The following is a 26,454-nucleotide window of genomic DNA, read 5'->3' on the forward strand; positions in this document are numbered from 1 at the left end:
TAGATACAGCAAAAAGCATAATTGTAATGAAGGTGTAAAACATCTTCAACATAAACATGTACAGTACATGTATTCAGCACACAAATGATTGTGTGTCTGTCTGTCTCGTTCACACTCTTCCAGTTACTCTCCGCTCTTTCTCGGTCACAGACTCCCACTCCCTCTCATCTTTAACCTATGTCTTCATACTTCAAAGTGTCTTTTTGTCCTATTTTCTTGTCCTTTCTGAAAGTCCTAGATACGGAAGCCACTGCATTAAAACAATACAGCAGCCTGTCTAGCCTTCAGGTTAGTTTAACTTCAATGGGAATGTGAGGTAGTCTGTCTCCCAGCTCGCTGTCCCATTGTGAGTTCTTATCCTCTCCTTTGACACTGACTTCCTCCATCATACGTCCAGTAGCAGCTCTGGCTTTCCACACACTTCCTGGACCGGCATGGGCACTTCCTCCTCCACTGTGCTCTGATTGGCTGGAGTTGTCTTTTTGGGAGACCAGAAGCCTGATGGACCAATAAGATGAGGGTTAGGTCAAATGTGCGTGCATATGTATTGTGTTCAATAGAACTACAGGACAGATCAACAGTGACGTGGACTTACTGTTTGTTGAACCAATCCATCGCAGAACAGGTTTGAGCTTTGAGATGGCAACAAGGCAGGTGAGCAGTAGACACACACACACTGCAGACACACACACCGGGAGCCACTTGCTATCATCTGTTTGTGTGTGTAAGAGAGAGAGGGGAGTAGAGAGAGAGAGGTCAGGGCCATAAAACACATGAACACCGGCATTGTATAAGGTTTGGGGTTTTGTGAGAGAGAACTATGTAGCTCTCATGGCATTTTTACATGTCACTTTGAACACTTTCAGGCCATTTTCATAATTTGTATCCATTGTATTGTAGTTTACCTTGGTTTGGTTTTGTGTTGGGCCCAGTAGCAGGTTTGGTGACAGGTTTAGGTCTATGATTAGAGATACCAGGCACCGAGTGGTTTGACACTGTAGCTGGCATGATGGGAGGTGTCGGTATGAGTTTGGGTGTGTTCGGGCTGGGGATCTCCTCACAGTCCAGACAGGTGCCACTGCCTCTGCAGCGGTAGCCTGGTTTACAGCTGCACACATCATTCTGCTTGGTGGAACAGCGAGATACATACTGCAGCACTGTAACGGAACACAAGTCATAGGTGGTCTATTTGTCTGTGTGCCTTCATGTATACTGACTTTGACAGTGTTTTTGTCACGTAGTCAAACACAATCTGAAATCATGCCTGAATATGAGAAAATGGCTCATCTTCAAAATGACTCATAGGACCTTGTTGAATCAGGTTTTGACTCACAACGAACTGAAGTGTATATTACCGTCTGACCCCACCCTACACACACACACACACACACACACACACACACACACACACACACACACACACACACACACACACACACACACACAGCAGCCATTTCACTAGAGTGAAATTAACGTGTTCAGTTAACGTGTTCACTGAGTCTGTGGCTACCCTCAAACCTCTCACCTCTGTGTTTACCCTCTGTTTAAAAAATAGTTAATCTCTATTTTTGTCCCCCGCTACACTCGATGACAACATGTAATGAAAATGTTCTGTCAGCTGCACTTTCCGATGTTTATCTCTAAAGTAAACGGTTACTTCCACCGGTGAGATGATATCTGTCTACCACTAACCCCTCCCACTGTCCCCCCCATCATCACTGATATCCTTGACATTACTTGGTAGACATGCCATCCCTTCTGCTCTGCAGGCCTCCCAACCCTCCTCTACTCCTGGGTGGGTGAGTCAGTGTTTCTCAGTGCCCCTCTCCCCTTCCCCCTCTCTCTCTGACTGTGTCCCACCATGGTACAGTGAAGGGGGAAATCCCTAGCAGGCTATGTGTTTTCATCTGTAAAGTCCTTCGTAACTATGACTTAGAAAAACAGGTGAGTAACAGTTTTAGACAGACAACAAGACAAGCATCAGTGCCAATCATAGGTTGCTGGAAATGTGTAGACACCCACACACACTCACCACTCATGCTGCAGCCGTCGCAGGGTTTGCAGCTTCCGTCGAAGTTGTAGCTGTCTGAATAGTAGCCGCTGGTGCAGTCAGCACACTGGGTAGGGCTGTTCTGACCGGTGCAGCGTCTCACCATATGCTGACCTGTAAAGGGTAACAAATTAAATTATACGTGCACACACACACACACACCTGATAAAAGTATTTTTCAAATGACTTACCTGGTGGACACTTGTTGCAGCACCATTTGCTTACAGGCAGTGGCCAAACATACTGTCTCTCCTCGTCGCACGTGAGGGATTGGACAAGAGAGAGGAGAGAAGGGAGGGATAGAAAGATGTGGGTGATCCACCAGAAGAGATGCATCTGAGAGGAATGAAGAGAAAAAGAGGAAGACAGTCAATATTTAACACATTTTACATGAACTTCAGAACATTGACATACACTGAGTGTACAAAACATTAGGAACACCTCCCTAATATTGAGTTGCATCCACTTTTGCCCTCAGAACAGCCTCAATTTGTCGGGGCGTGGACACTACAAGGTGTCGAGAGCGTTCCACAGGGTGCTGGCCCATGTTGACTCCAATGCTTTCCACAGTTGTCAAGTTCGCTGGATGTCCTTTGGGTGGTGGACCATTTTTGATACACTCGGGAAACTGTTGAGTGTGAAAAACCCAGCAGCATTGTAGTTCTTGACACACTCAAACTGGTGCACCTGGCACCTATTTAAAGGCACCTGGCAACCCATTTAAAGGCACTTAAATATTTCGTCTTGCCCATTCACCCTCTGAATAGCACACATACACAATCAATGTCTCAAGGCTTAAAAATCCTTCTGTAACCTGTCTCCTCTTCATCTACACTGATTGAAGTGGATTTAACAGGTGACATCAATAAGGGGTCATAGCTTTCACCTGGATTCACCTGGTCAGTCTGTCATGGAAAGAGCAGATGTTCCTAATGTTTTGTATACTCAGTGTTTACTGCATTCATAAAGCTATCATCCAACAATACATTATCAAGAGATAAAGCATTGCAATGGCAGGACATTATCGTAGGCCCCTAACAGCAACTATAAGGGACTGTTTCAAGGACATGAGAAACAAGAGACCACCTAAAGTAGAATACATGATACTGACTCCAGACAAAACACCAACATGCTGACATTGAAAAACAAAGCGGTAACAAAACCGACGACACAAACACATCCAACTGTATACCATTATAGATACATCAAGCAAGCCCAGGACTCTTAACGACAGACCTGAACAAAACTTGTTTCAGTAGGGAAGTGTAGAGTCTGACTTACCGTGTTTCAGAGAGGATGAGAGAATGAGATAGATGTGACTCTGGACCCTCTGACTGTGTGACTGAACTGGGGATCACAGTGTGTCAGAGTATTATTCAAAAGATGAGTCATAAGGGAAACTGCCATTTCAAAAGACTCCTATCTCTCTTTCTCTCTATGACGACCCCCCTAGTTCACTCTGAACCACTGTGCCGCTTAAAACCCTAAACTTGCCCATCTTCCTCCCCCTTTCTTTCCACTGCCGTTTGTCCGTCGTCTGTCTCTCTTTCATCAAAAACGGTGATATTAGGTTCCAAAACAATCTTTAAGACTCTCTTATGTCGTCTGCCTCTCTCTCTCGCTCGCTCTGTTGTTTTGATGACAAGGTAACTTCAGAGTGAATAGGACTACATTACACTCATCTGAGGACCAGTCATTTTCTTCACTGTAAGCAGCAGCCGTTCTTATTTAAATTCACCGTCCAGTCAAACATACTCAGATCAGACTGAGAGAAATGACATTGACATTCTTTACGGACATGTACACAACAAGTCTTTTGAGCTACATTGACTCTTGTGGGTTAACTGAATGTCATATTTTGCCTATCATGTTTAGTGTGTACCTGCGTGTGTGAGTGCACGTGTGTCTCGTGAATGTGTCTGCGCCTGTGTGGTGAGTGTGTGGTTCAACTATATGCAGCCGTGTCTCTCAGTCAGAGGTCACGTGGTTTCATTGACTCTGTGGTCTGCTCCTTCTCAACTCAACCTGGATTTTCACAGAAGCCAGGCCACATCACATGACCCTGGGTGAACTGTTACAGCCCAGGGAGCAGCGGCAGGGACGACCCTCTACACATCTCCCTCCACCTTCGCCTCAGGCCTCTGAGCATTCACTACTCATACAGCGTACACAGATTACTGTAACAAACAGAAATGACTGGGCTGAGCCTCAGAGTCTGCAGAAACAAACATTTTGTTTGTGACTGATTCTCATTAATGTTCCTCCAGCGTTTTCTTATATGTTTACCATTGGCTGAAGGGTACATTTCGTTTCTTTATTATTATTTAAAAAAAAAAAAACATTTTTAACCCTCTTCGGAGGACAAATCTGTTTTTTTTACAGCTTTTTTGCTACATACACATACATTTTACATATACATTTTACATACATGGTACTTTTATATAAAGCAGTCACATAACAGTTAGACATTGCCAAACATAAACTCTTTAATCCCACCCCTCAGCCACTCTCAGCCCATCCCACCTATCACCATAGACCACCCTCGTTTGCTTTCCATGTGCCATGTATTTTTCAATTGTGCTGTGATGTTTGGCAACATGTTTTAACCTTTCTAATCATATATTATCCACAGATTGTGAGCTAAAGATGAAAACCTTTTCTATGAGTATTATAATATTATTTATTGACTGACTATGTCTTTCCAAATCGCCCAACACTGCTATTTGTAAGGTTCATTTTAATGCATGTTGTGATTTTTTTTAACCATTCCTGAACCTGTGACCAGAAACAAGCTACATAGGGGCAATACCAGAATAAATGATCTATTGATTGTCTCTTCGCAGCAGAGCACTACAGAGCTGAGATTGTTGTATGCCACATATATATAGCATTCTGTCGGTGGCAAAAAAATTATATAATTTAAATTGAAAAAACTCAGTGTTTATTGAGTTGAGTTTATTTTATTTTTACAGGGACAGTGCACATTAATAATAGTTTCAGTAAAAGTGCCGGTTTTAGCCAGCCGGTTAATTTTCAACCGCAGTCCCTGGGCAGGTTATTAAAAACAATTACAATATAAACAATCATTGAGCAGTGAGCACACGCAGAGCAACATAGGACAAGCAAGACATAGCATACAGACAGAGCAACATAGGACAAGCAAGACGTAGCATACAGACAGAGCAACATAGAACAAAAAGCAGTGTTGAATCAAGTGTAGTTTTTTGTACCAGTTATAAACCATGTGCCATGGAATTGGTACATCGAAAAGCTCCTCCCATTTATTTTGCAACCTGTATGGTGCAGCTGTCAACATGTTTGTCCTCAGATGAAACTGGTATATTTTTCTATTTATGCCAGTTCCTTTCAGCCTATTTGTATCTTTAATATATGGCAGGCAAACAAGTTCTCTACCTTCTCCCTTTTCCACTTGCCTCCTCCATTTCTGTGGTAGTGCTGCAATCAGTTGGTTGTAAATTTGGATTGAGCAGATATTCCCATATATCTCTGTTTCTATTCATGATATCATTAACAAATATAATACCTTTTTTTAATTGATAAAGAATGTTTTTTTATTAATCAGTATATTTGAATTTAACCATAACATTTGTTGTAATATTGTTGCGTTTACGCACTGAAGGTAGGTGAGGAGTCAAACGCAGGAGAGCAGAAATGTCAGTGTAGCGTATATCTTTTAATCAGGGCAAGTCCAAAAACACGGTACAGTACAATACCCAAAAACAATGGGAACTAACAGTTCTCCCGTAAGGCGCAAAACCATAACGCACCTTACTATAATAACCACACGCGAAATACACTGAGGAAAGCCTCCACAAGCAACAAGAAAAATAATCCCGCACAAACCTAAGCGGGGAAACAGGGTAAATATACACACAGAAATGAAAGCAAATGAAAACCATGTGTGAAAGAACCAAAGACAAAACAAACGGAAAAGGAAACATGGATCGGTGATGGCTAGTAGGCCGGCGAAGCCGACGGCCGAGCACCGCCTGAACAGGGAGAGGAACCACCTTCGGTGGAAGTCGTGACAAATATTTGTTCTATATTTTCTGGAGGATAAAACTGAAATTGTAACCAGCTTTGTATGGATTGTTAAAGAAAGGGCAATACTTTAAACAAAATTTCATTTTCAATTAGTAGGAAATGACAAGTTGTAATCTGTATAAAGGCAAAAAGGCCATTTTTGAACAAAGGATGAGCCTTTGTTAATAATCTACTGGAGAACCATTTTGGGTTTAAGTATCATTTATGTATGAGTGAAGCTTCTAGCGAGCGGTTTAAAGCTTTAATATTTAAGCATTTTAGGCCCCCAAACTCATATTCATTATATAAAAATGCACGTTTAATTTTGTCTGGTTTAGCATTCCAAATAAAATGGGTCATCTGGAGTAGGCAGTGCCATTAGTAAGTAAGTAAACTGTGATGGGACCAAAGAGTTAATCAATGTGTTTTTTCCTTAAATAGACAAGTATTTACCTCTCCATGGTTGCAGAATCTTATCTATTTTTGCTAACTTTCTATTGAAATTAATTGTGGTAAGTTCATTTATATTTTGTTGATGTGAATACCAAGTATGTCTTCTTCACCATCTCCCCATTTTATTGGTAAACTACAAGGTAGTGTAAACACTGTGTCTTTTAACGATACAATATGTACTATGGTACACTTGTCATAATTGAGTTTTAGTCCAGAGAGGCTAGAAAAGTGATCAAGATCTTCAATGAGACTGTGCAGGGATCCAGATTGTGGACTTTAGATAAAACTAGAGTCATCGGCATACATTGACACTTGTTTTTATCCCCTGGATTTCTAACCCCTTGATGTTCTTGTTGGATCTAATTTTAATAGCTAGCATTTCAATGGACATAATAAATAGATATGAAGACAGCGGACAGCCTTGTTCTACTTCTCTTAAAAGCTCACTACTTTCTGAGAAGTAACCATTATTTACTATTTAACAGCTGGGGTTGCTGTACATAACTTTAACCCATTGCATAAGAGATTCACCACAATTAAAGTAATCCAGGCATTTATATATAAATTCTAGTCGTACTTTATCAAACGCCTTTTCAAAATCTGCTATGAAGACCAGGCCTGATATCTTTGATGTTTCCTAATGTTCAATTGTTTCAAGTAATTGTCGTATATTATCTCCAATATATCGTCCATGTAAAAAACCTGTCCGTACCTGAAAGTCTACCATTTGTATAAGAGTAATTAAAACATGCAAATAATGGATCTTTGAGTACATCAAAAAAGGTCTGATATACCTCTACTGGTATACCGTCAAGCCATGGTGTTTTTCCAGACTGAAAAGATTTTATTGCCTCAAAGTTCCTCTTCTGTAAGTTGACCTTCACACAGGTCTTTCTGTAAATTTGTTAATTTTACATTATTATTAGGAAAGAAATCCTTAGAGAAATCCTTACTAATCCTTAACATCATTCAGTGGAAATGGAGGAGACTGAAGAGACAACATATTTTGAAAGAGAAAGTAAAATATTTTAAGCATATCATTTGGTGAATCATGGCTAACTCCATCATTTGTAACGAGTTTCTGTGAATTATTTTTGGTAGAATTTCTATGTTGAAGATTCAAGAAAAATGTGCATTTTTCACCATTTTCCATCCAATTCGCTTTATTTTTGTAATACATTGCACTTGATCGTTCTTGAATAAGTACCTCCAATTCTTTTTGTTTTCCCTCTAACCTATTTTGTGCCTCTATAGTACAGTTTCCATTAACATCTACCTGCGCTGTTACTTCCTCAATTTCCTTTATTAGTCTAATCTCTTTTGACCAAACCTCCTTTTGTTTTAATGATGAGTATTGTATAGAATGGCCTCTAAAAGTACATTTGAAAGTGTCCCATATAATAAGGGGATCTGCTGTACCTACAGTGGGGCAAAAAAGTATTTAGTCAGCCACCAATTGTGCAAGTTCTCCCACTTAAAAAGATGAGAGGCCTGTAATTTTCATCATAGGTACACTTCAACTATGACAGACAAAATGAGAAAAAAATCCAGAAAATCACATTGTAGGATTTTTAATGAATTTATTTGCAAATTATGGTGGAAAATAAATATTTGGTCACCTACAAACAAGCAAGATTTCTGGCTCTCACAGACCTGTAACTTCTTCTTTAAGAGGCTCCTCTGTCCTCCACTTGTTACCTGTATTAATGGCACCTGTTTGAACTTGTTATCAGTATAAAAGACACCTGTCCACAACCTCAAACAGTCACATTCCAAACTCCACTATGGCCAAGACCAAAGAGCTGTCAAAGGACACCAGAAACAAAATTGTAGACCTGCACCAGGCTGGGAAGACTGAATCTGCAATAGGTAAGCAGCTTGGTTTGAAGAGATCAACTGTGGGAGCAATTATTAGGAAATGGAAGACATACAAGACCACTGATAATCTCCCTCGATCTGGGGCTCCACGCAAGATCTCACCCCGTGGGGTTAAAATGATCACAAGAACGGTGAGCAAAAATCCCAGAACCACACGGGGGGACCTAGTGAATGACCTGCAGAGAGTTGGGACCAAAGTAACAAAGCCTACTATCAGTAACACACTACGCCGCCAGGGACTCAAATCCTGAAGTGCCAGACGTGTCCCCCTGCTTAAGCCAGTACATGTCCAGGCCCGTCTGAAGTTTGCTAGAGAGCATTTGGATGATCCAGAAGAAGATTGGGAGAATGTCATATGGTCAGATGAAACAAAAATATAACTTTTTGGTAAAAACTCAACTCGTCGTGTTTGGAGGACAAAGAATGCTGAGTTGCATCCAAAGAACAGCATACCTACTGTGAAGCATGGGGGTGGAAACATCATGCTTTGGGGATGTTTTTCTGCAAAGGGACCAGGACTGATCCGTGTAAAGGAAAGAATGAATGGGGCCATGTATCGTGAGATTTTGAGTGAAAACCTCCTTCCATCAGCAAGGGCATTGAAGATGAAACGTGGCTGGGTCTTTCAGCATGACAATGATCCCAAACACACCGCCCGGGCAACGAAGGAGTGGCTTCGTAAGAAGCATTTCAAGGTCCTGGAGTGGCCTAGCCAGTCTCCAGATCTCAACCCCATAGAAAATCTTTGGAGGGAGTTGAATGTCCGTGTTGCCCAGCAACAGCCCCAAAACATCACTGCTCTAGAGGAGATCTGCATGGAGGAATGGGCCAAAATACCAGCAACAGTGTGTGAAAACCTTGTGAAGACTTACAGAAAACGTTTGACCTCTGTCATTGCCAACAAACAAATATAACAAAGTATTGAGATAAACTTTTGTTATTGACCAAATACTTATTTTCCACCATAATTTGCAAATAAATTCATTAAAAATCCTACAATGTGATTTTCTGGATTTTTTTCTCATTTTGTCTGTCATAGTTGAAGTGTACCTATGATGAAAATTACAGGCCTCTCTCATTTTTTTAAGTGGGAGAACTTGCACAATTGGTGGCTGACTAAATACTTGTTTGCCCCACTGTATGTTGTACAAAAAAAAGTCAATTATGAATTATTTTGTCGTAGTTAAGAACAAATTGTCATCGAACAGGCTTTGATTAAATTTCCAATATCCATGTGGAAATTCTGTAAGAGTTATATGGAGGCCAATTAGATGGTGGTCCAATCGCATTCAGTCTCCTATTAATACTTTTTAAACGTTTGATGCCAGCAAGAACGAGACTAGGAAGTAATCAAGACGGCTAGCTTGATTAAGCCTCCTCCGTGTATATCTCACTAGGTCAGGGTTTTTCAACCTCAATACATCCACTAGTTCTAATGTATCCATGATATTTGTGATCTCCTTAATGCTTGAGGGTGATAGTTTGTAGAGTGATTTCCTTTACAATCCATTGAGGTACTTAAAACCGTATTATATTCTCCCACCATAATAATATATTATTTCATTGCTTGTGAGCTCAAAAGATTATTATATATATTTTCGAAAAAGTGTGGATCATCATTATTTGGCCCATATAGATTAATCAGCCAGATCTGTTTTTGGTCCAATAGCATATTTAAAATAATCCATCATCCTTGCGGATCTGGTTGCACAATTGGATCAACATTTGTATTAATTAGTATAATCACCCCTTTTGAGTTTCTTTGCCCACGACAAACATACATTTTGTTTCTTGATGATGTACTGTAGTTGGATGACATCTAGTACACAGAACAGACTCTAGAGGGCGTACACATGTTGCAATTACAATCAGCAGTCTTTACTGTTGGTTGGTGCATCTCTCAATACTAATTAATTAAGTTAAAACTAAGTAATTTTAGATTATTTAGATGAACTCCTAAAGTGTTGTAACTAGACTGAACAAAAATATAATCACAACATATTAAGTGTTGGTTCCATGTTTCATGAGCTGAAATAAAAGATCCCAGAAATGTTTCATCTGCACAAAACATGTATTTCTCTCAAATTTTGAGCACACATTTGTTTACATCCCTGTTAGTGAGCATTTCCACATCCTTCTTCTTCACCTGCGGGATCGTCTGAGACCAGCCACCCGGACAGCTGACGAAACTGTGGGTTTGCATAACCGAAGAATTTCTGCACAAACTGTCAGAAACCGTCTCAGGGAAGCTCATCTGCGTGCTCGTTGTCCTCACCAGGGTCTTGACTAGACTGCAGTTCGGCGTCATAACCTACTGGAAAAGTGTGCTCTTCACGGATTAATCCTGGTTTCAACTGTACTGGGCAGGTGGCAGAACAGGTGTATGGCGTCGTGTGAGAGAACGGTTTGCAGATGTCAACGTTGTGAACAGAGTGCCCCATAGTGGAGTTACGGGAAGGCATAAGCTACGGACAATAAACACACCTGCATTTTATAGATGGCCATTTGAATAAACAGAGATACCGTGACGAGATCCTGAGGCCCATTGTCGTGCCATTTATCCGCAGCCATCACTTCATGTTTCAGCATGATAATGCAAGGGCCCCATGTCACAAGAATCTGTACACAATTCCTGGAAGCTGAAAATGACCCAGTTTCTCCATGGCCTGCATACCCACCAGACATGTCACCCATTGAGCATGTTTGGGATGCTCTGGATCGACGTGTACAACAGTGGGTTCCAGTTCCCGCCAATATCCAGCAACTTCGCACAGCCATTGAAGAGGAGTGGGACAACATTCCACAGACCACAATCAACAGCCTGATCAACTCTATGTGAAGGAGATGTGTTCCGTGGCATGAGGCAAATGGTGGTCACACCAGACACTGACTGGATTTCTGATCCACAACCCTACCTTTTTTTAAGGTATCTGTGACCAACAGATGCATATCTGTATTCCCAGTCATGTGAAATCCATAGATCAGGGCCTAATGAATTTATTTTCATTGATTTCCTTATGAACTGTAATGAATTGAATTGTTGTATGTTGCGTTTATATTTTTGTTCAGTGTATAACAGCCAGTAGAGGAGTGGGGTGGGGGTGGGGGGGAGCGCTTTGAGAAGGAAGTGGGTTCTGAAGAAAGGAAGTACTTCTCACTGCACTGCTGAGCAATCAGATAAACACAGGTAACAGAAAGATAAGGCAGATTTAAAATATCTCTCTCTCTATATATATATGGGAGAGTGGGGTAAGTTGAGCCAAAGGGTTAGTTGTTTCTAGGAAACCATACACAAAATGAATTATGTGACCAAATATTTAGGAAGAGGTCATCATTTCATAGAGTCTGTGAAGGAAGAAACCACATGGAAAAAGCAGCAAGCAAGTTAGGTCCAAAAAACGGATTTTCACAAAGTCAAATACATTTATTGTGATATAGGTTTCATGATGCTAGTTGTAGGTTAGTTTTAAAGTAGATAGTTTTAAAACTTTTATACAAAGGAGGTTGGTGGCATCTTATTTGGGGAGGACGGGCTCGTGGTAACAGCTGGACTGGAATCAGTGGAATGGTATCAAGTACATCAAACGCATGGTTTCCATTTTTTATTCCATTCGTTCCAGCCATTATTATGAGCCCCTCAGCAGCCTCCACTGGTTTTATACATCAGTTGGGATCTCTATAAGCCACAATAGGAGGTCCTAAACCTAGCATGAAAGTGCACCCTTGTAGGTGTGTGGGCAAATATAGTCAAAATGGTTTCTTTGGTGTAAATTGTACCATTATTATTGTGTATATATAATGTATGTAAACTTTGTTTAAACTCTGCTGTCTGTCTCTAAATGTTGTCTATCACTAGAAGCACCATCTCACCAAGTTAAATTCTGAGTATGAGTAAATGTACTTGGCGAATAACGGTGATTCTGATTGGGCGAGGGGCAAGTTGAGCCAATGTCTAATCAACACATCCCATACAAATGATGATTACATTTAGTCTGTTTTATGCATAATATGAATAGTATTTTGAAGACACCTCGCATTTGAGTGATTAGTCAAGTTTAAAAGATGAAAAATGCCTTGTTTCGCTATGCTTAGGCTACCCTGTTCCCGTACTCAATTTACTCCATACCCGGGGTAAATTGTGCCAAGAGACAAGCTATGTTTTCAAAAGGGTTGTTTACATGAATTCTGATTATTTCCAGGGACACACAACTCCCTAAAATTTACGTAGATATCTTTGTTATATACTATATTTCCTTGACGTAGTGATAATGAATGTAACAAATCGCTCAACATACCCCCCTCTCACCTGTTGCTCCGATAGGCAGAGGGGGAATGCGTATTTAGCATTATGCTACATCCCGATAAAATAAACAATCCCCCTAGCACCCTGCAGGTGTTTCAATTGTTGTTTTTATACACTTGGGAAATGTCTCTTGTGACCCATAGGCGCACAGCCTTCTATTGCTCAATCGAGTATTATAAGCCTTTATCATACTACCCATGGCGTAACCTGTATTACGCCCTGCAATTCAGACTTCCTTGAAACAATGACGTTTCCATTTTCCCGTTTGAGTCCGCCCCCTCACTAGAACTCGCGATTTAATACCCTGGCGTATCTTTTGAGATTTGAATGCATTTCTTAAAGCCTTACTACAAATTACATTTTAATTTTGGAGACTCGACTGCATCGCCATTTGTCATGTAGGAGCGGTTTTGATAAAGGTAAGTGACGGTAACTCTCCGCCTATAGTTTTGGGAAAAGAGATTGATAATATCGGACTTCTGCGGCTAAAAGCAGTGGGTGTACGCTACAGTGAAATCGAAACTAAATACGTTTTCTCGGTTTTTTATTGTGGTTTAAGTGGAGTTTAATCTTGATCTAGATATGGACTTTGTATTAATTAAAATGCATAGCCCAGCTATAACGTAAGTCCCGGAAAATAATTTACCTCGCCATAAATGGGTTCCCGAGTGGCGCAGCGGTCTGAGGCACTGCATCTCAGCGCTAGAGGTGTCACTACCGAAGCTCTGGTTCGAATCCAGGCTGTATCACAACTGGCCGTGATTGGGAGTCCCATAGAGCGGCCGTGTTTGGCCGTCGTAAATAAGAATTTGTTCTTAACTGACTTGCCTAGATAAACAAAGGTTACATTCTAAAATAAATTAATTCATAGCCTAGACCCGATAGGCTATGTCAATTATTTTCCGAGAGTTACGTTATAACGCTAGCTAGGCTATGTGTTTTAAATCAAACAAAGTTCATATCTATATAGCCTTGACATGGTAGAAAAAAGTTATTTTTGCACAGTGAAATACTGATTCATATTGACAACATTTTCTTTGCACTAGAAAAAAGGTAAGTTAAGTAGGCCTAATGTGTGAAAGCATTATGAAGAGTTTTGTCACACGTTTTACCCCATCTCTCCTTTCTGCAGGTGAGTTTTGTCACACGTTTTACCCCATCTCTCCTTTCTGCAGGTGAGTTTTGTCACACGTTTTACCCCATCTCTCCTTTCTGCAGGTGTTGTTCTTTCAAAGATGGTGTTAGTGAGGAGAGTGGTGTGAAAGAATGGACGTCTTGAGAGGGAAATGGAAGGAAAAATGCATTCTGAACGTTTGCGCTCTGCTCGTATTGGTAAGAAACTTTAACATGAACAGATGCATAATGCCGAGTCCTCTACCAATAACATAATGCCCCATCTAGTCGTACTTATTTCTCAGCAATACATCAATTATCCCCCACCAATCCATCAACTATCAAATTTGTCAATTATTCACACCATTCAATTCAGTGTTAATACATTATTAAATCAGTAAATAAATTAGTCAATCATTTCAGGAATAGGCCTATACAGTAGCCTATCAATCAGTTATAAAATATATAATAGTAATTACATATGACTGGTATTTGATTGTATCTGTTCTATAACAACAATGTAATGTAATGTTGCAGTGCTGGTCAGTAGACCCCTCCCTCTCGGCACCACCACCTCCTAGGACCCAGGAGTTTCAATGCCCTGAGGGGAGTCATTACCACAATGCTAACGGGACATGCTGTCGAAAGTGCCATGAAGGTAGGCCTTCTGTACTATATTACACTGCACTTATACTACTGGGCCTTTCCATTCCAGAGTGTAATGTGGGTGTAACTTATACTTTTCCATACACTATGCATTGAGTTAAAGATCAAATCCTCTTTAAAGGGAACAGTGCAGTGCCACTGTTCGCCCCAGAACTAGGGTATCTACATGTCCCAGATTGTGTGGGACAGTCCCTCATTTTTACCCTTTGTCCCATGTCCCGCAACCAAATAATTATGTCCCTCATTTTATCAACAAATTAAACACTACTAATTTAGAAAAAGGTTTATTTTTATTTTATTTTATTGACTTCCTATTAATTTGATGAGAATTTACATTCCAATCTGTCTCTTTTGCAGTGAAGTTGCCCTTATGACAATATACTATAGCATAAGGATGTGGTGCGGGTGATAAAGGGGAAATCTGCAGTAACTACATTCATTTTTTGATTTAATTAATGATATGTACCCATTGATTTTTGAAGAATATAACTTAGAAATGCCCCATGAGCTTAGTTCAACTGTCGTACCCCATCAGAACCCCAAATATAAGCTTGTTTTACTCCAATGTTTGTAAACATAGTAAATGTTAACAAATATTGTATAGTCTCAAAACATGATAAAAAACTATAATTCTGATATCATGGATGGTCAGTCCTTGCATAGCTCTGTCTATGAATTTGAGAGTGGTTACGTTTCTCCAGCCCCATCCCTCAACTTTTTTTACGCTTTCTTATTGTTTCAACTGCTGATGGACGTTTTTAACACTTCTCGAATGTTGTTGAGATCTGATATTCTGCACAGCGCAAGAAGAGATGTAGGCCAATGTTATATCGTCAACCAATCACATTTTAAAAATAATTTCGAGGCTAAATTACAGCTAAACTTGGAGAGGACAGTTACCTACCGGTGTTTACAAAAAGCGTGTGTCTAACGAAGAGCTACAAAAAATAAGTAAACATCCGTATTAGAGTGAAAGATATAAGGTCATTTCATCAAACTCTCCATGCTCATTAGTTGCTCATTCAACATATTTGATGCTACTTCACTCAATCCTGTTTTAAAAGTCTATTTTCCTTTTCCCCTGAGAGGAACCACAAATGTTTAATTGGCCAAATATTCCCAGATTTCCGTACAAAACAGCCACACAAGTGGTCTCTTGTTTCTTGATCACCAAATGTTGCGCAAGGCAAAAGAGAATGCTACGTGCGCTTCAATTGGCTCGCTCGGTGCAGCGGGGGAGATGTGTGTGCCTGTGCATTGATGTCAGAGGGGGAAAACATATGTTTGCAGTAACTTCTTTGTTGTTGTAATATCCCAAATGGATGTGGCAGTTTCACCACTTAAGGATTCCAGCTTTAAACAAACATCTTATTTCAAGATTCTACTCTTTTTGTGTATAAAAGACGGCTGTTCAGTCATCTGTCACGCGGTAGGCCCTACATACTGTATACTATATTTGTCACTCTCTAGCCTAGTTTTAGCTCTGACGTATTACCAGGTTTTACAGTAAATAAATATGCTGGATTGTATTGCCTCCCCCTTAGTATGTATGCCTTGTGTTCTCCAGGGTTTAAGCTGGAGGAGCACTGCACTAAGGACGGCGGGGATAGCAAATGTGCCTCCTGTGAAGAGGGCCAGACGTACCGAGAGAAGAGTAACTATGCCAATACCTGCCTCCGATGTACACTCTGTGTTGGTACAGTACAATTATTTAGAAACATTTTCAATGATTTACAATAATGTGCAAGTATTTACAAATACATTGAATAAAATGGCATCACTATAGATGGTCTCAATGTGGTATGATAGCAAATGTCTCTTGTCTTCTCTCTCTTTCTCTCTATTCTGTTCTCCTTGGCTGTGTTGTTCCATACACCTGTAGGCAATGAGGAAGTGGTGTCATCATGCAAGAAGAGTAAGAACACAATGTGCCACTGCAAAAAAGGCTTCTACAAAAATAGAATAAACTCGGGAACACGGGAGTGCCTCACTTGCAAGACATGTGGACCTGGAGAGAGAGAAACGCAACCATGTGAGTTTGTCTTGCTAGTGTGGTTCATAATGTTTCACGTTTTTCCACCCAACCTGGTATTTACTTATGGATTACACAGTATAATGGTTATTACATAATAATGACAACCCTTTGTCTTGTAGTACTAGTAGTATTATTTGTGTGTGTGTATGACAAAGTTTGTGTGTGTACTGAGTGTACATATTGTTGTTGACAGGTACTCAAGAGAATGACAGAGTGTGTGAATGTGAGGACTTCTACTTCCGAGACAAGAACAACAAGGCCTGTCGTCCATGCAAAATGTGAGTACTGGCTTGTGAACAAGCTGACACTCTTTTGTCCGTTAAAACTCTTGGGTTCAGCCCTAGTATATAATTATACCCCACAGGAAGAGCTGAAGAGTAAGTATACCTCTTCATCCATGAAATATCTTGGAGTAAATCAAACAAAAGATACACCCAAACTTTATGACATGAATTACGATCACATCAACAAGAAAATATTTATGATGACCTGGACAGGTGGAATTCACTTCCCTTGGATCTTAGTAGTAGAATTGAAACAAGCAAACTGCCGAGGTTACTGTATTTGTTCCAATCACTGCCCATAGAAATCCCACGTAAACGGTTTAGGGATAAACGGATATCAAGGTTTATCTGGAACAGTAAGACACCAAGAATTAGATATACAACATTACCCCCACTATTTGTTGGTAATTGTATGGCCTTACCAAACCTAAAAGATTATTTTGTGTCAGCCCAATTGAGACCTCTGGTTTGTTGGTGCAATTCAGAATCCGAATCCAAATGGAAAGACATTGAGACTACTTTGACAGAGACACCCATACCGAGACACCCATACCGAGACACCCATACCGAGACACCCATACCGAGACGCCCATACAGAGACGCCCATACAGAGACACCCATACAGAGACACCCAGACAGTCCGTTTGGGTTAATAAGGGCATGGTAACAGAAATATACAATAGACAAAATCAGTGGATTAATTTCTCGCTTAAGACATGGTTTAGGTTTGTTAAGCAAATTAATTTAGACAGAGATCAAACTGCTGAGTTGGCCCACATACGACCCCAGCTTCATCCCTGCAACTCAGGATAGCAGATTTAAACAATTGACGCAGAAAGGCATCACATGATTTTGTACAATTATAAGGAATGAGATCCTGGAGAATTTCCAGGACCTAAGTAAAAAAACATGGCTTAGATAAACACAATTGATCAAAATCAATTTTACAGATACATATAAGTACAACACTATTTTTTTAATGGAGATAAAAGTGATTGATCCTCAAAATGTATCCAAGTATTCACTAACGCATACAACTTGGGGAGTAACAAAAAAACTGTTTCAAATCTTTACTTTGGGTATTCTATCGACAAAGAAACATTCTACAAACTACACTGCTCAAAAGAATAAAGGGAACACTTAAACAACACAACGTAACTCCAAGTCAATCACACTTCTGTGAAATCAAACTGTCCACTTAGGAAGCAACACTGATTGACAATAAATTTCACATGCTGTTGTGCAAATGGAATAGACAAAAGGTGGAAATTATAGGCACATTTGTGGCCTGCTGGAGGTCATTTTGCAGGGCTCTGGCAGTGCACCTCCTTGCACAAAGGCGGAGGTAGCGGTCCTGCTGCTGGGTTGTTGCCCTCCTACGGCCTCCTCCACGTCTCCTGATGTACTGGCCTGTCTCCTGGTAGCGCCTCCATGCTCTGGACACTACGCTGACAGACACAGCAAACCTTGATGTGCCATCCTGGATGAACTGCACTACCTGAGCCACTTGTGTGGGTTGTAGACTCCGTCTCATGCTACCACTAGAGTGAGAGCACCGCCAGCATTCAAAAGTGACCAAAACATCAGCCAGGAAGCATAGGAACTGAGAAGTGGTCTGTGGTCACCACCTGCAGAATCACTCCTTTATTTTTTTATAAATTTTATCCCCTTTTCACCCCAATTTTCGTGGTATCCAATCGCTAGTAATTACTATCTTGTCTCATCGCTACAACTCCCGTACGGGCTCGGGAGAGACGAAGGTCGAAAGTCATGCGTCCTCCGAAGCACAACCCAACCAAGCCGCACTGCTTCTTTAACACAGCGCGCCTCCAACCCGGAAGCCAGCCGCACCAATGTGTCGGAGGAAACACCGTGCACCTGGCCCCCTTGGTTAGCACGCACTGCGCCCAGCCCGCCACAGGAGTCGCTGGAGCGCGATGAGACAAGGAAATCCCTACCGGCCAAACCCTCCCTTACCCGGACGACGCTAGCCCAATTGTGCGTCGCCCCACGGACCTCCCGGTCGCGGCCGGCTGCGACAGAGCCTGGGGGCGAACCCAGAGACTCTGGTGGCGCAGTTAGCACTGCGATGCAGTGCTCTAGACCACTGCGCCACCCGGGAGGCCCAGAATCACTCCTTTTTTTGGGGTGTCTTGCTAATTGCCTATAATTTCCACCTTTTGTCTATTCCATTTGCACAACAGCATGTGAAATTATTGTCAATCAGTGTTGCTTCCTAAGTGGACAGTTTGATTTCACAGAAGTGTGATTGACTTGGAGTTACATTGTGTTGTTTAAGTGTTCCCTTTATTTTTTTGAGCAGTGTATATTAAACAGAAATGGGAGGAAGAACTTGACATTGAAATAACTGATGAAACATGGTTGAACATATTAGAGACTCAACAAAGCTCCACCAACTCAAGATCATGGAGAGAATTCTGTTGGAAGAATGTTATACGTTTCAACACCTAAACTGAAATCAAAACAAACTGGCTCCCTACACCCTTGTTGGAGAGAATGTTATACGTTTCAACACCTAAACTGAAATCATAACAGACTGGCTCCCTAGACACTTGTTGGAGAGAATGTTATACGTTTCTTCATAACACCTAAACTGAAATCCAAACAGACTGGCTCCCTACACCCTTGTTGGAGAGAATGCGGTCTATTGAGGGCGGACCACTCTCATGTCTTTTGGTCCTTCCCCGCAATCAAAATTTACTAGGGAGAAATAAGATCTAACATTGAAAACTTAATTGCATTTGACATAGAACAAACATTAATTTCTTTGTATTTGGGTGAAATGTTTGATAATTTACACAATAGAGAAAAGTACCTGTTGAAGGTGTTACTGGCAGCCAGTAAAAAGGCTGTCACTAGGAAATGGCTACAAAAAGACCTTCCCACCGTGACACAATGGATATATATTGTTAAAGAAATATGACCTTTGCTTTAAGAACTAAAGAGGAGAGAGGGAACATGGGTTTCATACTGTAAAATTGTATGATGGGTGCTGTACCTGCCAGACCTTTTTTGTTCTTTTACTTTATTTGTATTATCATTGTGTTGTTCAATAAAAACAAAGTAACAAAAAATGAACATTCTGCTTGTAAATGGGAAGTTTAATAGAATCTGTCTGCAACATTGTGCAACAAACTTCTTCCCGTGGGTGAGTTAAAAAGGAAGAAGTATTTTGACGTGTCAGCTGTTTTGTGGTCACACCAACCCTGGTCCTAGAGACATACAGTCTGTTGCTATGTAAGGTTGACAGGAGAAGGTCTGTGTGTCCAGGCTTTAGTTCCAGCCCAGCACTAACACACCTGATTCACCCTAATCTACTGCTTATCAATCAATCAATCAATGAATTGTATTTATAAAGCCCCTTTTACATCAGCCGATGTCACAAAGTGCTATACAGAAACCCAGCCTAAAACCCCAAACAGCAAGCAATGCAGATGTAGAAGCACGGTGGCTAGGAAAAACTCCCTAGAAAGGCAGGAACCTAGGAAGAAACCTAGAGAGGAACCAGGCTCTGAGGAGTGGCCAGTCCTCTTCTGGCTGTGCCGGGTGGAGATTATAACAGAACATGGACAAGATGTTCAAACGTTCGTAGATGATACAGTGGTTGTCGAGGGTGCAACACGTCAGCACCTCAGGAGTAAATGTCAGTTGGCTTTTCATAGATTTATATATGAGGGTGGGAGACTTAAAATCACACAGGACACCGGATAAGACAGGTGAAATACTCCAGATATAACAGACTGACCCTAGCCCCCCCGACACATAAACTATTGCAGCATAATTACTGAAGGCTCTGACAGTAGGGGTCTATAACCACGGACAGGGCCAACCAGGCAGGATATAACCATATATCAAGACCATAGGCAGTGGTGGCCACTGATAAAGTGCTGGTAACGGTCTCTTTCAGTGTTCTGACTTTCTGGAGCGGGGTATGCTGCAACAGGATGGCCTGGATGGTTCTTCTGTAGAGCTGTTCTTCACATGTCTCAACATTAATCATTTCCTCTTCACAAACGGGCCACTTCCTCTTCAATAACATACCATTTCCTGTGTGCATTTTCTCTCCAGTTGTGAGCTGACTACTGACTGCCAGCAGGAGTGTTCTTTAGGCACACATCCCACTCCCAATTTCGATGGCAGTGCACATCGTGAGTTTCTGATACTTTGTGGCTGGGTCTGGCTAGAAACATAGTTTGTTTATTTGGTGGGTCACAAGATACTTTGAAACTTTTTTTTGTTTTGCTTAAATATATTGGAACTAGACTATTTCTGCCCTAAGGGCTGCAGAACGTATTCATTCTCTGCATGTTTTCCCCTCTTTCCAGCCAAAGATACTGGATGGCGTGTTTGGTCTCTCTACCTGTTGGTTGTGTCCGGCTGTGTTTGTGTGTTGTTACTGGTGATTGTGGGGATCATGGGCGTACTTGTGGTCCGACGGAAACCAAAGAGGTCTAGCTCCTTTCCCTCTGCTGAGATCACCTCTCAGGTCTCTGAGACGTCTACTCTGGTGAGATACATCTCTGACCTCTCACCTTTGACCCCTGACATCTCACATTTCACCTCTGACCTGACTGGACAAACCCAATCTGATAAAAACCTCTAAAAGGCTTGTATGGAGAAAAAATAGATACCAAATCATCTACTGTTTTGAATACCCAAGAGCATTTATAGACTGTTTGCACCATAGTGCCAGGGAGGAAACCAATAGGATTTCCTTTATTGATTGTACTGTACTCCCCGGGTTTAGGATGTACTGGTAGTGGATGCAGTTCTATATAGTAGAATTCTGATGTTTTCCATTTTCTGTGATTGTAGAGGCTGATCCAAGAGGACCCAGAGAACGTTCTCAACCAGAGTATTCCTTCATGTAGCCCAGTGTGTAAGTGTGAACAGGAGCCCCTCAGCAAGCTACCGGACTGTGTCCCCAAGGAGATCAAGAGTAAGTGTGTGTGCACGTGCGTGCATGCCAACGTGTGTGGGTGCACATGTTTACCTATTTTGTCCGGACTAGAATGTCCTGACGAGTCATCAGAATGTCCTGACAAGGTAGGACAACAAGAACAATTCTGGAAAGTGAGGACCTTTTTTACGGTTAGAGTTTGGTTAGGTTTAAGGGTTATGATTTTGAAAGGAAATATGTTTTTACTCTCCAAAAAGTCCTGAGAATTCATGAAAACAAAGCTGTATGTGTGTGTGTTGGAATGTGATTTATTTTATTTTATATACATTACATGGAGAAAAGTATGTGGACACCTGCCCGTCGAACATCTCATTCCAAAATCATGTGCATTAATATGGAGCTGGTCCCCCCCTTTGCTGCTATAACAGCCTCCACTCTTCTGGAAAGGCTTTTCACTAGATGTTGGAACATTGCTTGTGGGGACTTGCTTCCATTCAGCCACGAGCATTAGTGAGGTGGGAACTAATGTTGGGCGATTAGGCCTGACGTGCAGTCAGCGTTCCAATTTCTCCCAAAGGTGTTTGATGGGGTTGAGATCAGGGCTCTGTGCAGGCCAGTCAAGTTCTTCCACACCGATCTCGACAAACCATTTCTGTATGGACCTCGCTTTGTGCACAGGGGCTTTATCATGGTGAAACAGGAAAGGGCTTCCCCTAACTATTGCCACAAAGCTGGAAGCACAGAATCGTCTAGAATGTAATTATATGCTGTCGAGTTAAGATTTCCCTTCACTGGAACTAAGGGGACTAGCCCGAACCATGAAACAGCCCCAGACCATTATTCCTCCTCCACCAAACTTTACAGTTGGCACTATGCATTTGGTCAGGTAGCGTTCTCCTGGCATCGACCAAAACCAGATTCGTCCATCGGACTTCCAGATAGTGAAGCGGGATTCATTTCTCCAGAGAACGCGTTTCCAGAGTCCAATGGAGGCAACCTTTAGACCAGTCCAGCCGGCGGTTGGCATTGCGCACTGTGATCTTAGGCTTGTGTGCGGCTGCTCAGCCATGGAAACCTATTTCATGAAGCTCCCGACGAACAGTTCTTGTGCTGATGTTGCTTCCAGAGGCAGTTCGGAACTGGGTAGTGAGTGTTGCAACCGAGAACAGACTATTTTTGCGCACTTCAGCACTCAGCGGTCCCGTGTTGTGAGCTTGTGTGGCCTATCACTTTGCGGCTGAGCCGTTGTTGCTCCTAGATGTTTCCACTTCACAATAACAGCACTTACTGTTGACCTCGGCATCTCTAGCAGGGCAGAAAGTTGACGACCTGACTTGTTGGAAAGGTGGCATCCTATGACAGTGTGAAAGTCACTGAGCTCTTCAGTAAGGCCATTCTACTGCCAATGTTTGTCTATGAAGATTGCATGGCCGTGTGCACAATTTTATACACCTGTCAGCAACGGGTGTGGCTGAAATAGCCGAATCCACTCATTTGAAGGGGTGTCCACATATATTTGTGGCACATATTTGTGGCCATGTAGTGTATATTGGACTCTATTTTAATCTCTCTCCCCTCCTATCACCTCTCTCTGTTCCTCTCTCCCTCCAGTCTCTGAGTTGATCTACTCGGTGTTGGACCAAGTCCCCCCGCGCCATGTGAAGGAGCTGGTGCGTTTGCTGGGTGTGAGTGACATAGTGATAGAGAGGGCTGAGAATGACCACCTCCGTGACACTAAGGAAGCCCAGTACCAGATGCTGAGGGTCTGGGCTAAGGGAAGTGCGCAGGGAGGGGGAGGGGTGCTAGCACGCCCTCTACTGTACCATCTGCTGGATAAGCTGAGAGACATGGACCTGGGAGGGACTGCAGAGGAGCTGGAGACCATGTATGGAGATCAGTAGAGGGAGAGAGATGCAGACTGTATAGACCAAGTAGGGGACCCTTACAGGTTTCTCTTCTCTATGTCGACTCAAAAGAGAAACCGAGAGGGACCAAGACTATTCATCATATGTATAGGATAATTAGGGGAGGGAGAGAGAGAGATGGGTGAGGTGCTAATGGGGAGAGAGAGAAGATCAGCCACATCCCCTTGTCCCTGACCTCACTTGTGTAGTCCTGAGAGAATAGGATTGGTACAGTGCAAGCAATATGGTAGTTGTTCCACCTGGTCCAGATCTGATAGACTAGGTGGAAGTGTTGCCATGCTTTCACAATATGTCATAATGTATTATATAACCTTTTGGCAATGAGGCTGATTATTGATTACCGACCGTACTGTTCTTATATGTTTTTCAAATATATATATATATATATATATATATATATATTCTTTGCACATTCGAACCAATGAGGAATCTTATGTTTATAAAAAGCAGTTTTAGAAGGTGCTGTTTGTAAAACAGGCAAACTTGTAATGTGCCACACACAGGTACGAGAACCACACTAACAATTGAGTTAAACGCTGTGTTTAGGGTAATACAGATTTAACACCCATCTATAGTATTACAGTTCTATATTACTGAGTATTAGGTGGCGATAGATAGCCAGTAACTGAAAGGTTGCTGGTTCGAATCCCTGAGCTGATAAGGTGAAAAAAATAGGTCTGTGCCATTAAGCAAGGCACTTAACCATACTTGCTCCTGTAAATCCCTCTGGATAAGGATGGCTAAAATGTAAATGTGAAATGTATTAATTACTAGTGTTGCAGTAGTACTCAAGCTAATATTTAGATAGGAATCTGTATAGCTTTTATCTTCCCTGTCTCTATCTTGCATTAATCAACCACAAACATATCAAAAATATATTAGCATTATATGTCATATTTGAAGTCTTTGAAGTGGTTTTTATATGGTTATTAATGCTGCATAGGAGGATGTTGTATATTTGAATGGTTCTTTGATAAGTTTCTGCTTGGGCGTGAAGATCAAACTACTGTAGTTTTGCTGTCTTTTACTACTGTCTTGATGTACATATTCTTGTTTTACAAAATAAGTTAGGGATGTATCAATCTGTTATATTTCTTTACTATTCAGTGTGCAGTGCATTCCTCCTCTAAAAATCACACCCATCCAGGTTGTCTCTGTGCCATGGTTTTTGATTACCACAAGTGATTGATTCTTATATCTGTACAGTAATAGTTGTGTCAGTACTGTTAGGGAACAGACAGGTCTTCTGTAGGTGTTATCCCTGAGTTATTGACATTCCTTAAAGCCCCATCATCATGCTGCCATTATTCAGGATCACTTAGTCAGAGGACACACCTGTCACTCTGCATGGCTGACTGATCTCTGGGAGACTTAACATGGAAACTAGGGATGGGTCGATGGATAGATAGCACTCAAGTTTCTAGTTTTTAATGTCAGGTGCACAAGTACAGTGAAATGCCATGTATTGGATTTTATAATATTTTACAGCACTTTTTAACATTGAATTGTTACTGGTGATTTTACTAAAGACAAACTAGTTTTATTCTCAAATCACATACAATATATGCAGACATTGATTTGTTTTGAATAAGGTGGGGGACGTGCTCAACAAAGTTGATCAATTGTATATATTTTTAAAATAAAAAATCCCTTGTAAAAGTGACCTGGTATGCAGTTGTTATTATGACTGTAAGTGTTAGCTACTGTTCTATTCAGTGTATGACTGTAAGTGTTAGCTACTGTTCTATTCAGTGTATGACTGTAAGTGTTAGCTACTGTTCTATTCAGTGTATGACTGTAAGTGTTAGCTACTGTTCTATTCGGTGTATGACTGTAAGTGTTAGCTACTGTTCTATTCGGTGTATGACTGTAAGTGTTAGCTACTGTTCTATTCAGTGTATGACTGTAAGTGTTAGCTACTGTTCTATTCAGTGTATGACTGTAAGTGTTAGCTACTGTTCTATTCAGTGTATGACTGTAAGTGTTAGCTACTGTTCTATTCAGTGTATGACTGTAAGTGTTAGCTACTGTTCTATTCAGTGTATGACTGTAAGTGTTAGCTACTGTTCTATTCAGTGTATGACTGTAAGTGTTAGCTACTGTTCTATTCAGTGTATGACTGTAAGTGTTAGCTACTGTTCTATTCAGTGTATGACTGTAAATGTTAGCTACTGTTCTATTCAGTGTATGACTGTAAGTGTTAGCTACTGTTCTATTCAGTGTATGACTGCAGCATACATTATGTATAGCTTTGTTTTCTTGCTCATTACTTGCATGTCTGTCTGTGTGGTCTGTGTGTGTGTATGACGGTGTAATGGTGTGTATAACTTCTGGTATGTAGTCTCTGCATTCCTCGACGTAGCATTAACTTATTAAATTATACTCCTCACGCTCCCTCTCTGTCTTTGGCTCTCTTTTTATCATTACCCTGTCCTCTCCCTCCCTCTCTCTTCACCTGTCGCCACATCCCTCGAACATTTTCCACTTCCCTTCCCACGTCCTCTCTACATGTCTGCTGATCTGTCTGTCATTTGACATTTATCCTTTTTTTCAATCACCTCATTCCTCAGTCAACTACCATTCTATGTCTCACTCTGTTTTAAAATCCTTATAAGCGGGGCTCTTCACGTCGCTCTAGGTAGAGGCTCCTCAGACAGGGTTTCAGAGGACTTGATCACTTCCTGTAGAACTATTACCTCCTCAGAATGATCGATATCACTGATCGACATGAAACAACACAAACCATTTAGTCAAAAGAAATGAATCAGCGCCACCCTCGTAA

The 26,454-nt window shown here is 41.3% G+C and overlaps 2 protein-coding genes across 3 annotated transcripts; one reads left to right on the top strand and one right to left on the bottom strand.

Annotated features, from left to right (window-relative positions):
* Positions 1 to 110: 110 nt before the first annotated feature.
* LOC129856817 (tumor necrosis factor receptor superfamily member 6-like) lies at positions 111 to 7,274 on the bottom strand. Its single transcript, XM_055924525.1, has 6 exons — positions 7,260 to 7,274; positions 2,242 to 2,386; positions 2,033 to 2,164; positions 906 to 1,157; positions 596 to 712; positions 111 to 498 (listed from the first exon to the last, which is right to left on the bottom strand). The coding sequence occupies exons 1-6, from the start codon at positions 7,272 to 7,274 to the stop codon at positions 386 to 388; spliced, it is 774 nt and encodes a 257-aa protein (XP_055780500.1). The 3' UTR covers positions 111 to 385.
* Positions 7,275 to 12,972: 5,698 nt separating this feature from the next.
* On the top strand, positions 12,973 to 25,335 carry LOC129857211 (tumor necrosis factor receptor superfamily member 1A-like). 2 transcript variants are annotated; one of them, XM_055925245.1, is made up of 10 exons: positions 12,973 to 13,147; positions 13,947 to 14,060; positions 14,379 to 14,499; positions 16,075 to 16,161; positions 16,390 to 16,539; positions 16,736 to 16,820; positions 20,916 to 20,995; positions 21,173 to 21,354; positions 21,663 to 21,786; positions 23,359 to 25,335. In XM_055925245.1, the coding sequence occupies exons 2-10, from the start codon at positions 13,995 to 13,997 to the stop codon at positions 23,646 to 23,648; spliced, it is 1,185 nt and encodes a 394-aa protein (XP_055781220.1). In that variant the 5' UTR covers positions 12,973 to 13,147; positions 13,947 to 13,994; the 3' UTR covers positions 23,649 to 25,335. The 2 variants fall into 2 exon arrangements, with proteins under 2 accessions (XP_055781220.1, XP_055781219.1); XM_055925244.1 differs by having other exon boundaries at positions 12,975 to 13,147; positions 16,075 to 16,203.
* The last annotated feature ends 1,119 nt before the right edge of the window (positions 25,336 to 26,454 follow it).

The sequence above is a fragment of the Salvelinus fontinalis genome, chromosome 6 (assembly GCF_029448725.1).
Source record: "Salvelinus fontinalis isolate EN_2023a chromosome 6, ASM2944872v1, whole genome shotgun sequence".
NCBI lineage: Eukaryota > Metazoa > Chordata > Actinopteri > Salmoniformes > Salmonidae > Salvelinus > Salvelinus fontinalis.

Bases quoted from the DNA above. Each gene is read 5' to 3' on its own strand.
- LOC129856817 (XM_055924525.1), bottom strand. The intron at 713-905 runs GTAAACTACAAT...ACACACAAACAG, and splicing joins CAACACAAAACCAAACCAAG to ATGATAGCAAGTGGCTCCCG. The intron at 499-595 runs GTAAGTCCACGT...TTGGTCCATCAG, and splicing joins ATGGATTGGTTCAACAAACA to GCTTCTGGTCTCCCAAAAAG.
- LOC129857211 (XM_055925244.1), top strand. From the start codon at position 13,995: ATGGACGTCTTGAGAGGGAAATGGAAGGAAAAATGCATTCTGAACGTT. The intron at 14,061-14,378 runs GTAAGAAACTTT...GTAATGTTGCAG, and splicing joins TTTGCGCTCTGCTCGTATTG to TGCTGGTCAGTAGACCCCTC. The intron at 21,787-23,358 runs GTAAGTGTGTGT...CTCTCCCTCCAG, and splicing joins TGTCCCCAAGGAGATCAAGA to TCTCTGAGTTGATCTACTCG.